General features: G+C 39.1%; 1 protein-coding gene across 4 annotated transcripts in view; it reads right to left on the bottom strand.

The window, feature by feature from the left end:
* The window catches only part of TMEFF2 (transmembrane protein with EGF like and two follistatin like domains 2), a 306,033-nt gene that overhangs the window by 51,803 nt on the left and 241,122 nt on the right, over nt 1-13,108 (bottom strand). For 3 of the 4 annotated variants that reach the window (XM_089330149.1, XM_008258851.5, XM_089330147.1), the window contains exon 8: nt 6,764-6,787. The exons of the other annotated variant lie outside the window; for it this stretch is intronic. In XM_089330149.1, coding sequence (XP_089186275.1) covers nt 6,764-6,787 — 24 coding nt within the window. The remainder of the gene's footprint in view (nt 1-6,763; nt 6,788-13,108) is intronic. 4 annotated transcript variants of the gene reach the window in all.

Genomic DNA, 13,108 nt, shown 5'->3' with positions numbered 1-13,108 from the left:
ATAAAAACAGAAAAATTACCATATCCCTCACCCAAAACATTTATTATTTCTTTGTGGGGAAAATATTCAAACCCCTCATCTAGCTATTTTGAAATACATTGCACATTATTGGTAACTATAGTCCTGTTTTAGTAGGAATACATTTTGCATCCATCCTTTCCCCAAGCACTCTGAGGAATTCTGGTGCTCACAGGATGTGGATCACAAAGCTCCTGTCCTCCTCTAGGCATTTATCCTCCTCTCTCTTTGTCCTCAGCCATCTGATCGATGCTGGGTTTTCTGGGCCCTGATTTCCCCTTCTTGCCCTGGTTACTGCCCTATAGCTGGACACCTCCCTGCTCCCAGGTCTATCTTGCCTGTTCTGCTACGAAGTGCCAATCTCAGTCACAGTCCATGAGTGTATGTGCGCCGTTTTGCCGTTTGCTGCTCTTCCTGTGTCCACCTGTGGAATTCCTTGGAAGTCTTCAATGGCCTTCAGCTTGCCAGGCCTTGCTAACCTTGGGTAGTAAGTCTGAACAATTTCATTGCAGAATACCTTTGCCTCTTTTGAGAACAGAGTGCTCAAAGAATAGGCTATCTCCAGTGCCAACATCAGTGAGAAACTTCCACATTTTATCAAATTTTGAGCATCCTGGGACCAGTTTTTCCAATGTCCAGGCTTCTTTAATGACTCTGTTGGATAATGAATGAAATAACAAGAACTCCCTGTGTGAAAGCAAATGAAGCATCCTCTTGGATACAGAAACAAATAACAGCTGAAAAAGGTGCAGATTATACCAATGTTTATGATTGCTTCAATTTCCAAGCAGTAGAGGACAGTGAGTCAATAGTTGATATCTATATAAATTCTGCTAGGCTGCAGAAAGTATAAAGACATAAGAAAGGCAATAGGAGCAGGAAAGAAGGCAAAGAGAGGGAAATAAATGGAAACAAAATCAGCATGAATGGCCATGTGACAACTGGGGGAAATGATGCTACAACACAGAGCAGGTGTTGACAGCAGAAGATCAAGGACAGCTCTTCAGCTTCATAGGGCAAAACAAACAGCCACCTGTGCTTCTAAATTGCAAGGCTTAAGGACATAGGACACACTCTCCAGGCATAGTTCTCCAAGTAGGTGCATTGTTCATGATGCAGCAGGCCTCATGGAAAAAGGGACAGGCAATAAAACAAGTTCAAAAAGAGTTAGTTAACAAAACTCCACAGATTTCTTCACCTTGTTTCCTCATAACCCTTAAAATGCTAACTTCCATTGTGAGATGCCAAGGGATGATGTACGTTATGGAATGATCACCTGTCTATGGACTCTCCTTCTTCTTTGGAAAGATATTTTGTGGGCTATTCCATTGGACTTCATTCTGGGAAACACTGCATTAGACCACAGAATCTCCAAATTTTTCATATCACACAGTATACACAAAGAAAACAATAATATTCATTTTTGGAATTCCAGCTACCAAAGCCACCTGAAGGATCAAGGGGAATCCGTGCATTAACATACCTGGCACTCATTCAGGTGACACAAGCAAGCTTCACACTGCATTACACTCTCTCTTAGAACAGAGACTGTGAGACTGTGTATATTTATTGTGGTATCTCTAGGATTTATAACAGGGACTGGCACAAAGTGGGTGTTCAATATGTAGCTTGAATTAATTAAAGCGTAGTATAAGTGTAAGAGACATGATCAGCATCTACTTGAAACTCAGTGTGGTGGTTTAAAAAAAAATAATGCCTCCAGGTTGTTTGCATCAGAGGCAGCTGCACTTAGATGATGCACCCATCAAGGCAGATCCAAGCCTACCTCAGGTGACAAAGTAAGGTACAATTATGATGGGGAACTCTACTCAGCAGAATGCATAGTTCTGTATGAGGGAACTAGGCGCACAGGTGGAAGCCATATTTGCTATGTGCTCCAGTCTTCCTCAGTGAAAAGCAGAAATATGGAGGGAAAAAAGGTGTTTCTTGTCATAAAGGACAAGAAATGTATCTATAAATGTTTTGAAAGGACAAATTCAGGCATATATTGTAGGTTGCATATTTCTCCCGTATGATGTCATGGCCTAGTAAGGGCAATTAGAAAATTTATTGTGTAGATTTGGATAAATTTACAAATCTGGAATATTGCCATCCTATAGTACTTGACCTAATTAATAGAAGTAATTCTCATTGATAGGGCTAGAAGGTATATTCTCCTGATACTCAAGGATATTCAAGGATATGACAAGATGCATTTAAGAAACGATGCAGCTGATTATGCTGTGAATATTTCCTAACTTGGGTCTGATGTTTCAAATTAGCCTTCTAGGTACAATTGATAATGAAAAGATAAGGAATCACTTCTAAGAACTGCGTAGTTTTGCTAAGAAGTAACTCCTGAACATAGCATAATCTTTTTGAACAGTTTAACAATGTTAAAATGTTATTCTGTTTTGATGACATCTCACAGTTCTGTTTTGGTACATTTTAATGAATCAAATATTCTTGTTCAAGCAGAATAGGACTGTCATTGCAGGAGGTATTGCTTCCTAAAATGAAATTTTTAATGATGTGATTAGAAATCCATCATAAATTTCCATACTGTTCCTCTATTTAATCTGTTCTAGAGACATAATAATACCAACAAACATGTATTTGTAAGCCTAGTATTACTTTTCTTTTTCTGCCAGTAAAATCTGACAGCTAGTGACTGCTAAGACAACCAAAATTTTATTGGTTTCTGCCCTTGGATAAGGCATATTCTCCCCAAATTCACATCTATCTGGAACCTCAGAATGTGATCTCATTTGGATGAGGTAATACCAGATTAAGCGGGGCCATAATCCAGGGACTGGTGTGGTGTTCCTGTAAGAAGGCCATGTGAATACTCAAAAGTAGGTCCCATGAAGACGCAGGCAGAAATTGGACTATGTTGCTGCACACCAAAGCAGGCAGGGCTGGAAGGGGTGAAGAGCCACTCTGCATTTGAGGCTGCAGGAATTGTGGACAGGTGAATTTCGGACATTCAACCTCTAGAACTATGAGATAATACATTTCTGTTACATAACCTGGTTTGTGGTTATTTGTTAAGGGAGCAGCCAAAAACAAATACAGTTATATTTCCCCACTAAGCTCTTCCACCGATGAAGTATATGTTTTAATAGTTCATATGGCATCAATCAATGTATATGCACTGAATGACTGTTTGAGAGGTGGGGGAAACTGACAGGGCCTTCCTGACTTATTAATGTGTCTTATAAGAAAGGCAGTGATCTTACATTTCTCATTTTTTCTACTTTTATTGGAAGGAAGCAAATGAGCAAGAAGCAATCTGATATCAAAATCCGTTTCAAGAAAAAAGATTCTGGGTCACATCTGGGGTATGAGTTCCTGTATTACCTCTGTTTGCATTTTCAGAATACCTGAATAACTGATGCTCATAAAGAATTCTGACTCATTATTAAAATGTTGGAGTTTACTTAGCAACTTTTTTTTAAAGAAAGATGAGCGTTTTCTTTTTCCTTTTTTAAAAATCTAGGACAACTCGTTCCCCCTCACTCCCCAAGTATTTTAAATAGTTATGGATTTGCTCTTTTTTTTTTCTTCCCAGTTTTGAACAATTGATTTGCTTCTCACATTTCCTTAATTTCTGGGCAGGAACTATTTTAGAAATAGTTAAGGATCTGATGTGTTCTAAATTTTTTTTTCACTTGAACACCATTTAGAGCTTGAAGTAGGGTATTAACTAAATGATGTATTGTAGTCTCATAGTGTTAGTCTATGTTTTAACAAGTATAACACACTCTGAGTGTATAATTTGCACTCTCCAAGTACCTGGTTAACCACTCAGGAATCAATAGGGGTTCTAAGACATGTACAAACTTCAATTTGGAGAGAGTCAAACATCTAACTTGCTCATAGAAATACAAGAGTTGACATTTAGAGTTGGGTCTTGCAGATAATCATTTATTTTGCAACAGAGATGTATGCAATGGATATGGTCAAATATGGTAGTGGAGTGTGACATAGGTCTCTTGTTTTCATTAACATCATCAATGCCAACCTATAACTTTTGGCTCTTGGCATGTGACCATGTTGGCTTTTGTCTCCAGAGAAGATAAAAATTGCATTTTCTCTCATGAGGCTTCTAAATTTACTAGAATTTGACTCTGCTTTTACCTAATTTATTCATCAGTGGCTTATTTCACTTTAAGAATAATTGACTGGTGGCCGGCACTATGACATAGTGGTAAAGCCCCTACTTGCAGTGCCAGCATCCCATATGGATGCTGGTTCGTAGCCTGGGAAAGCAGTAGAAGGTAGCCCAAGACCTTGGGACCCTGTACCCACGTGGAAGAGCTGGAGGAGGCTCCTGGCTCCTGGCTTCAGGTTGGCTCAGCTCCAGCCATTGCAGCCATCTGGGAAGTGAACCCATAGATAGAAGACCTCTCTCTCTCTCTCTCTCTCTCTCTCTCTCTCTCTTTCTCTCTGCCTCTGCCTCACTGTAGCTCTGCCTCTGCCTCACTGTAGCTCTGCCTTTCAAATAAATAAAAAAAAATATTGATTGATAGCCCTTCTGTAGGTCAAAACTACAGCTATAGGCTGTATAGTGGTGAGTCACACGGTTTCTCTCCTTAAGGGCACTTGTATTAAAGAGTGAGACAGGCAATGTATAAAAATAAACAAAAATCAGTGTTGCATGGGGAAACAGTATGAACAGATATGGAATAGCAGGGCAGGCAGCCTGTTTTAAAGAGGTGAGGTAAGCATAATGAGGGAGGAAGGATGAGAAGGAGCTGTCCAGATTGAGTCCCGAGTTCCCGAGGGAGTGAGCAGCAGCCACAGAAAGAATCTGTTCTAGGAAAGCAGTATTCCAGGAACACCCTGTATCTGGAGCAGGGAATTCCAAGTAGCGTGGGAAGAGGGACGAAAGGAAATGGGAGAGGTCAGAAAGAGCCTCACTGTGTAGAACTTTCAATGCCACACTAAGCAGTGCTGTTTGAATTACAAGGGCAGTGGAGTCCATTTGGAATTTTCAGGCATATGGGACTTCCGTGGAGAATGGGTCACTGAGAGGACACAGGGGAAGCAGGAAGAGCAAACTGGAGACCAGTACAGAGTGTGGGTGAAAGGCCATGTTTGAGTCTTGGACTTAGGCAGTAGCAATGGAAGGAGGAAAAAATACTTCTATTCCATGTCCATCTTAGGGACGGTTTGAGTATGACTTGTTTATCTATTACAAAATGAAAGAAACAGCACAAAGATGATTAGGTCTTTGACTTAAACATCTTGGTACTGCCATTTTATGCAATGGGGAAGATGAGGAGAAACATTTAAGCTCCAACATAAAAACTGATAGAAATTCCTGATGATTTTTGAGATGACATTGAAATGTTATGTTTATGTATGGGTATGTCTACAATAGAATTGATATTATCTGGAAAAGATTCCTTAGAGTAATTAGGAGATGAAATGCTTATTAATAATATTAAGAAAATTTGTGACTGTTGAAAGTAAAGCTGCAGTTATATAATATACAAAGTAGAAGGAGAGACATTTGCAATTTTTCACAGGGCATTTGGAGATGTAAATTTGAAGGCAAGATAAGAATTATCATGAAATGAAAGGGAATCGTGACTATGAAGAAACATCAGAGAGGCAAGCTTTTAAACAAAGCATTTTTGTCTCTTTTTGAAAAGTCTATCACAAGAAAATAAGAGTTCATTAAAGACAAAAAGTTTGTAGATTTGCTGTCTTTAATTTCCATTATATAACATGGAAGCTCTATTGTATGAAAGATTACTAAAGGTTATTTTACAATTGTTCAAAGTTTTTGTAGCTTTTGTTTGAGATCGCAATATTCCTAGGAAGTAGGTATATTTAAGAATATGAATAAATACATATGTGTGTATGAATATATATAACCATATAAACATATATTTTTTCTTTGGTAAATTAGAAAGTTATTGTGAGAAATATTCAATTGTTCCCTGATCACACAGAGGGATAATGCAGAGAAGCAGTGCTACAAGTCCTCTGTGTCTCATTGTAAGAATCTATTTTAAAATAAATTTAGATTTACAAAGATCCTACAAAGCATTCTCATCTATCCATACTCAAGTTTTCTGTGTGTGCTCATTTTTAATCCTGTGTTTTCCTCACAATTTTTCAGTAACAAAGAATTATCTTAGAGTTGTACAGGTAGAGTTAGTGGAAAAATGAAAGAAGCAGTCATCTGGATAATTCCAGACCCAAAAACAATTTTGTCTGAAAGGTATAGATAATTGAGACAGAAATGTGTTTTGCCTGGAGAGATCCCTATGATTGCCTTCCTCTTCCAGGAGTCCACAGTTATAGTCGTAACCACAGGTGTTTCACTTACTAATAGGAAACTGTATATCATTCAATGTGAAGAATGTAGGGTTTTTTGAGAGGGTTAAATTGCCTACTGCTATACGTTTTTTTTCTGCAAAATAAAGTATATTGGATATTTTTCATCATTAAAGAAATTCACATCGATTTGAGAATAGAAAATATAGACAGCAAAAGAACAATAGGAAGTGCTCAAAGTGTACAACCTATAGAAAATGACTATCAACACATTAGCTACTTATTTACAATCTTTTTATCCGAGATATTTTTTCAATTTTTTTTAGTTTGAATTATGCAATGAAGTTTTTTTTTTTTTTTTTAAAGCTTTGTCTCAGGTCATGGCTAAAGTTGCTCTTAGTGAGCAGGGAAGTTAAGTGGCTGAGTGTGGTTAACTGGTAAGTAGGTCATTTACCTGTCTGAAGAGGATCTGTAGTCACTGGATATGCAGGTTCGACAGGCAAGAATTTTAGATAGAGTAAGTGGGAGAGAACATGGCATAAACTTTCAGAAATTAGCAAGGTATCATATATCAAGAATCACAATAACAGAGCTATTCATAAAGAAATTAACTACATCATCCAAAATAGTGACAAATAAGAAATTACTTAAATTTTTAGCAACTGTGTAATAGTTAAACCAATTATGGCATAACAAAGTGATAACATACTATTCAATAAGGAAACAATCATGACAAATTTTAATGATATAGAAAATTAGAGGATACTAATATAATAATGTATAGCAAACATGAAAAACTGGAAAGAAATTCACCAAAATTTGACAATGATTATCTCTAGATAGTAGACATAATTTCCTATAATAAAATATGGCCTTGTCATGTGAAAAAGATATATATTAGTTAAAAAATAAAAGAAAATGTTTTTAGGGCTATAGCTAAAAAAGAATAGATAAGTTTCTAAATTTAAGATTGTACTATTAGTTTGTCAATCTAGATTGGTATATTCAGAGCATTGCATTTCTTATTCACAATTCCTTATAGAAAAAAACATAAAATATTACTTCCCTCAACTTTGTTAAAACTCCACTACTCACTAACTTTTTCCATGTCTTCATACTGTATTTTCGGAAAGAGATTTTCCATTTCCATATGCAACTGAGTGCATTCCCATACCTAGGACCTTGCCATTCTTTTCTATCATCATTGGCAGTACCAGGCATAGGCTTAATTGCTTTTGAGGGTCAGAACTTCATTCACATTTGTAGTTTTTATTAGTCTTGGGTCATGGAGAGCAACTGTTACTGTGCCCTGACTGAGGCTGGAGGTAACAAGACAGTCCTTTCCGATTGCTGCCAAGTCTGGCAGCATCCACCAGAGGGGTCTGCACCTGAGATCTGGAACCAGGACTCTCCCAGCCGGTTAATGATCAGCTTACTACAGAAAAGATGAAGTGTGCCCAGCAGAGGAACAGCTTTACAGAGTCTCGGGACCCCGTCTGTCTTTCTGTCACACATGGCCGAACCCACACGAGCCCTTTATCACCAGGGGCAAAATACAGGCATGAAGAGCTTGGGGCACATTCATTTTCTCATAGTCTCTATTCTCAGTATTTCTCAGCACTTTCTAAGGGACATGGATCATAAGGCATGGTTCTTGTCAGTCTCACAACACCTAAGTGACATGATGTATGAGTACATAGGTTGGTAATTAATAATGAATTTTTGTAACACTGAAAATAAACCAATTTCTCCTTAAATGAAGAGTTATTATGTTGTTACCTGGGTTTAAAAGCTAGCAATTCTGCCTACTACGTGTTAGACTTAAAGTACATCATTTTGCCCTCTGTACAGTTTTCTTTGTTCTTAAGTGGGGATAATAATAGTATTTGATTCCTAAGTTTACTATGAGCAATAAACGAGAAAATTCCTAGAGAACTTTCATAATAATAATAATTACTACTATGTAATTAATTATATATAAATAATTAAATATAAATAATAAAGTATTTGCATTATTATTTGCTATTATAATCATATGTCCTGATGGTAATGTTTTGAAACAAATTGAAAGAAACCAAGTGAGAAAGAAAGAATGGACACAGAAATATGAATGCAAGGGGAGTTCAAAAGATTCATTGAAAAATGGAGTTAAAGGGGGCCGGTGCTGTGGCGTAGAGGGTAAAGCCGCCACCTACAGTGCCGGCATCTCATATGGGCACCAGTTCGAGTCCTGGCTGCCCCTCTTCCAATCCAGCTCTCTGCTATGACCTAGGAAAGCAGTAGAAGATGGCCCAAATCCTTGGGCCCCTGCACCTGCGTGGGAGACTCTGAAGAACCTCCTGGCTCCTGGCTTCGACAACTCCGGTCATTGTGGCCAATTGGGGAATGAACCAGCGGATGAAAGACCTCTCTCTCTCTCTGTGCCTCTCCTCTCTTTGTGTAACTTGGATTTTCAAATAAATAAATAAATCTTTTTAAAAAATGCAGTTAAAGATAAGCTTATTTTATTGCAAAAATATTTTTGGTATATAAGCATAGTGGTTTTTTTTTTTTTTTTTTTTTGTGGTTTTTTTTTTGGACAGGCAGAGTTAGACAGTGAGAGAGAGAGAAAGGGCTTCCTTTTCCATTGGTTCACCCCCCAAATGGCCGCTACGGCTGATGTGCTGTGGCCAGCGCGCTGGGCCGATCCGAAGGCAGGAGCCAGGTGCTTCCTCCTGGTCTCCCATGTGGGTGCAGGGCCCAAGCACTTGGGCCATCCTCCACTGCTCTCCCGGGCCACAGCAGAGAGCTGGCCTGGAAGAGGGGCAACCGGGACAGAATCCGGCGCCCCAACCGGGACTAGAACCTGGTGTGCCGGTGCCGCAGGCAGAGGATTAGCCTAGTGAGCTGCGGCGTTGGCCATAGTGTTTTTATACTATGCATTTTGCACAAACTTTTTGAGGATTCCCTCCTAGAAGTTGTGACCTTTAGGTCACTTTGCCTTTGCTTAGGGGGAATTGGTCTGGTTCACATTAACGAGAGACTATTCAGCAGAAGAAAAAAAAATGCAGACATGAAACATAAGACTGAATCATTTATTGTTAACGGTCTTTCGGCAAGTTACTTCCCTTTGCAAAGGGAAGTTTCGTCACCTCAAAGGAAGAAACAGAAAAGCAAACAGGCAAAATAATGCAATGTGCAGACTGGGTAAAGGCAGAAGCCAGTGTTAGACACTCAAAAGGACTTAGGACAAGACTCCGGGGAAAGGGTGAGTTTAAAGGGGGTGAGAGAACAGGGTAGACCTGCGAGCTGTCATGAGTGAATCATATTACAGGCTGGAAGGTTTGACTGTCTGGGTGCCAGTTCCGATTAGTTTTTATTTTTTAATTTTTTTTCCTAGTTCTGTGACCACTGGCAGGTTATTCATCATTATGTATGCCTGTAAAATTTATAACAATGTTTGACACACAGTACGTTCTCAAATTATAACTTTTAAAACGAATTTGTCTAACGAGTAAATGAGATCTGAAATGGCAAGGATACAGTAAGTGCTCACTAAATGGACGTGGCTGTGATCTGCCTTGTCATGCTGAAGGAAGGATAACTAAGCTGATCAGCACAGGGCCTGAGCGCTTCCTGCGTCTGCAGCAAGAGAGGTAAGGAGGTACAGACTGAGGAGCGTGCTGCTTGCCATGGAGACCACCAGGAGGAGGGCTCCCCCCAGCTGGGAGGTGCACAGGGTGGTACTCCCACCATGGACCGCCTGCTCACCACGGCTAGGCCTTTCTTAGCCAGCCTCTGAGTCTGTGTCATTGCTGGCATTGCATGGAAGGCATTCAGTTACATTCCCTAATGGATTCTCCTAGGAGCCCTGAGGAGTTGAAGAAACCCTCCATAGAAGTTGGAGCGGGAGGGCAGATTACAGAGTCAGTCAAGGTAAAACTCTAACAATCTACAGAGGTGTCTCTCTTTCTAATAAAAGATCTGTTTCATGAAATCATACAAAATAAATAGAATTATGTCTTTGTAAAATAAATAAAGTTTGGGTCATTTTCCAAAGTACAGGCAATATTAAAAATGCAGTTTGAATCACTTATTAATAACAACAAATCTTAGGGCATGGAAATATATTCTCATTTCTTTACATGAGACTTGCTGACTCTGTATGGTTTATTGTGATGGAGGCAAGTTTGTTATAAGAAGATAACATCCGTACTCCCTCTTTTTAAAAATAACCTTATGTTTTGTGTTTGGCGAAATGATGAGATTCTGTAATAGATCAGAAAAAATCTCATGTGTGACATTCATTCATTGTGGCAGTGTATCATAATTACTCAGCTTTCCTTTATCATTAATAATAGAAGATTGTGAATAAAAACATACTAATATCCACCAGATGTTCAGAAAAACATAAATAACCCTACATGTCAGCACATTTTAGCGGAAAGTCAACACAATTTTCTCTTCTTTTTCCTTTTTTAGTTTTCTTTGAGATGATATTTTTACTCCTCATTAGAGATTAGTTTTGATCCCTTTCCTATCAGCCAGAAGAAACTGCGGAGTTTCAGAAGAAGCCAACAGGCATCTTGCTACCTGTCCTATTACTCTGTATATCAATATAGATGCAAAGAGATCAACCAGCCTTGTGGTCCAAGAGCCCCCATTCACATAGTCTCTTAGGTTCCTACAGCTGAGTGACCTTGGACAAACTGCTTAAACTTTCTGAGCCCAGAAAGTTGTCTTATCTTTACAATGGTGATAATAATTCTTTCATTGAAAGGTCATTCTAAAAAGAAGCCCTAATCAACAGCCAAGCATTCAGCCTTTGGCTGAGTTCAACAAAAAACAGCAGTTGTTGTGTTTGTCCGCGCGAGGAATATCTTTATTTGTTAGTTTCCTTTCACTGTTGGACTTTGCATTTTCTTCCTCATTGATACCTTAAGCTTATTAAAATTTCTTATTTTTAAAACATCAACTTTTCCCCTGCAGTTATCATTTCAGAAGCTTATATTCTGTCCTTCTTGGCTTCCTTGTAAGATCCCGAGTGAGGGCCGGGGCAGGCTTTGCCATAATCTTTGGCACTTCCAGTGAAAGGATGGGGCAGGCACTGTCTGGTAGATTCCGGGCAGCACCTCCTGGTAGGGAAGCACAGCTCCCAGGGGACTGCCTGAAATGGTCAGTGAAAATGCACACAAGAATTCATTTTTAATGTATTTTTTCTTGTGGTGAATTCCATGGTTTCAATTTGAAAAAGAGTAAAGAGTTTATTGCAAAAATAATACCTGGACACCTGGTCTCAAGGAATGGGCTGCTTATTCAGATGAGACCAATTACCTGCTCCAGGGGCTGAGGATACTGTAACAATGTTGGCAAAATATAATTTATACAATGGTACCCTGGAGTCCTGTAAACATATTTCATTTGTTGCCGAGGAGTTATCTATCCCTATCTGGTAGTTTACATACTGCGGTTTATCAGAAGAGTTTTCCTGAAGTGACCATAATGTACCAAAGCAATGGAACAAATATGAAATATGAGAGAGGTAAAAATTAAACATCTTCTATTTTTAGTCCAATTTTTTTGAAACCAACATAAAAATAATACTGGCATAGAGGTTGAGTACAGGAGCCCTCACGTGACCTTTGACTTATTTATTTATTTGAAAGCAGTGAGACACACACACACACACACACAGACAAATGGAGAAAGATCTCCACCCACTGGATCTCTCCTCAAGTTCCTCCAGCATCCAGGCCCAGTCCATGATGGAGCTAGAAGCTGGGACGCAGCCCTCGCTCATGGGTGGCAGGGGCCACCACAGCTCCCTGGGCCTTCACTTTCTACCTCTCAGGGCCTTAGCTGCATGGTGGAACTGGGAGCACAGTCAGATTGAGACACAGGGAGTCTGATGTGGGATGTGGGTGTCACAGGCAGAGTCCTTGTTGGGCCAAAGGCTTGTCCTTCCACACCAATATTTAGAAGAGAAGCAAAGACTTCACAAGAAGTAGTCCATGCTTTGATCTGTTAATCCCCCCTTTTTCTAGATGGCTCATTTCCATTATCATCAAACACTGTGGGATTTGATTTCATTTGGGTTTGGACTTCGGCCAGGTCCTCTGTGACCTGGAGTGCCACAAATGTATAATAGGTAGTAAAGATGTGCTTTTCCATGCCTTGAGTCACTGCTACTCTATTAGCTTACTTGTCTTTGATATAGAAATTGGCTAATGCTATACAAAGTCTCTCTTCCCTGGAATTCAGAGAGTAGCTTATTTATATGTAGATGTAGCTATATGACATTTTCAAATGCCATACATTTGCATATGAAGGTCTCTCTTTTCCCCTTTCAGTAAACAGTCTGTGTATTACTTCCAAGGAAATGTGTGGAATTTCTATACAGGTTCTTCCCTCAAATGTTTTATGAAGACCCAGTAGCAGATATAAAAATTAAGCCCTGAACTGGAATCATGTTTTAGGGGTGAAATTAATCTGTAATTATGATGAATATAGCATATCTTTAGCACCTTCTGTTTGTGTGAATTGGCACTAAGAGTTTCTAAAATAATAAGAATATGGTTGAAACTTCACAAGAAAGCAAAGAGACATTCATTTGGCATGGCATTTCCTTTAAACATTCTGATTGATTTCTAGAGAGATGACTACCAGTATCACTCATTTATTCAACTGATAAGTTACTGATCACCTACTATGTGTCAGGCATTTTTCCAGGCCCTGCACACACAGTGGAGAACAAGACAAATTCCTTGCCCCTTGAGGAGTTTGTGTTACAACAAAAGAAGACAGAAAACAGAAAAGGGGG

Source organism: Oryctolagus cuniculus, chromosome 3 (assembly GCF_051225735.1).
Source record: "Oryctolagus cuniculus isolate XC-2025 breed Fujian yellow rabbit chromosome 3, ASM5122573v1, whole genome shotgun sequence".
Classification (NCBI taxonomy): domain Eukaryota; kingdom Metazoa; phylum Chordata; class Mammalia; order Lagomorpha; family Leporidae; genus Oryctolagus; species Oryctolagus cuniculus.
Note: the sequence above shows the minus strand (reverse complement) of the source record. Positions and strands in the feature narration are given on the sequence as shown.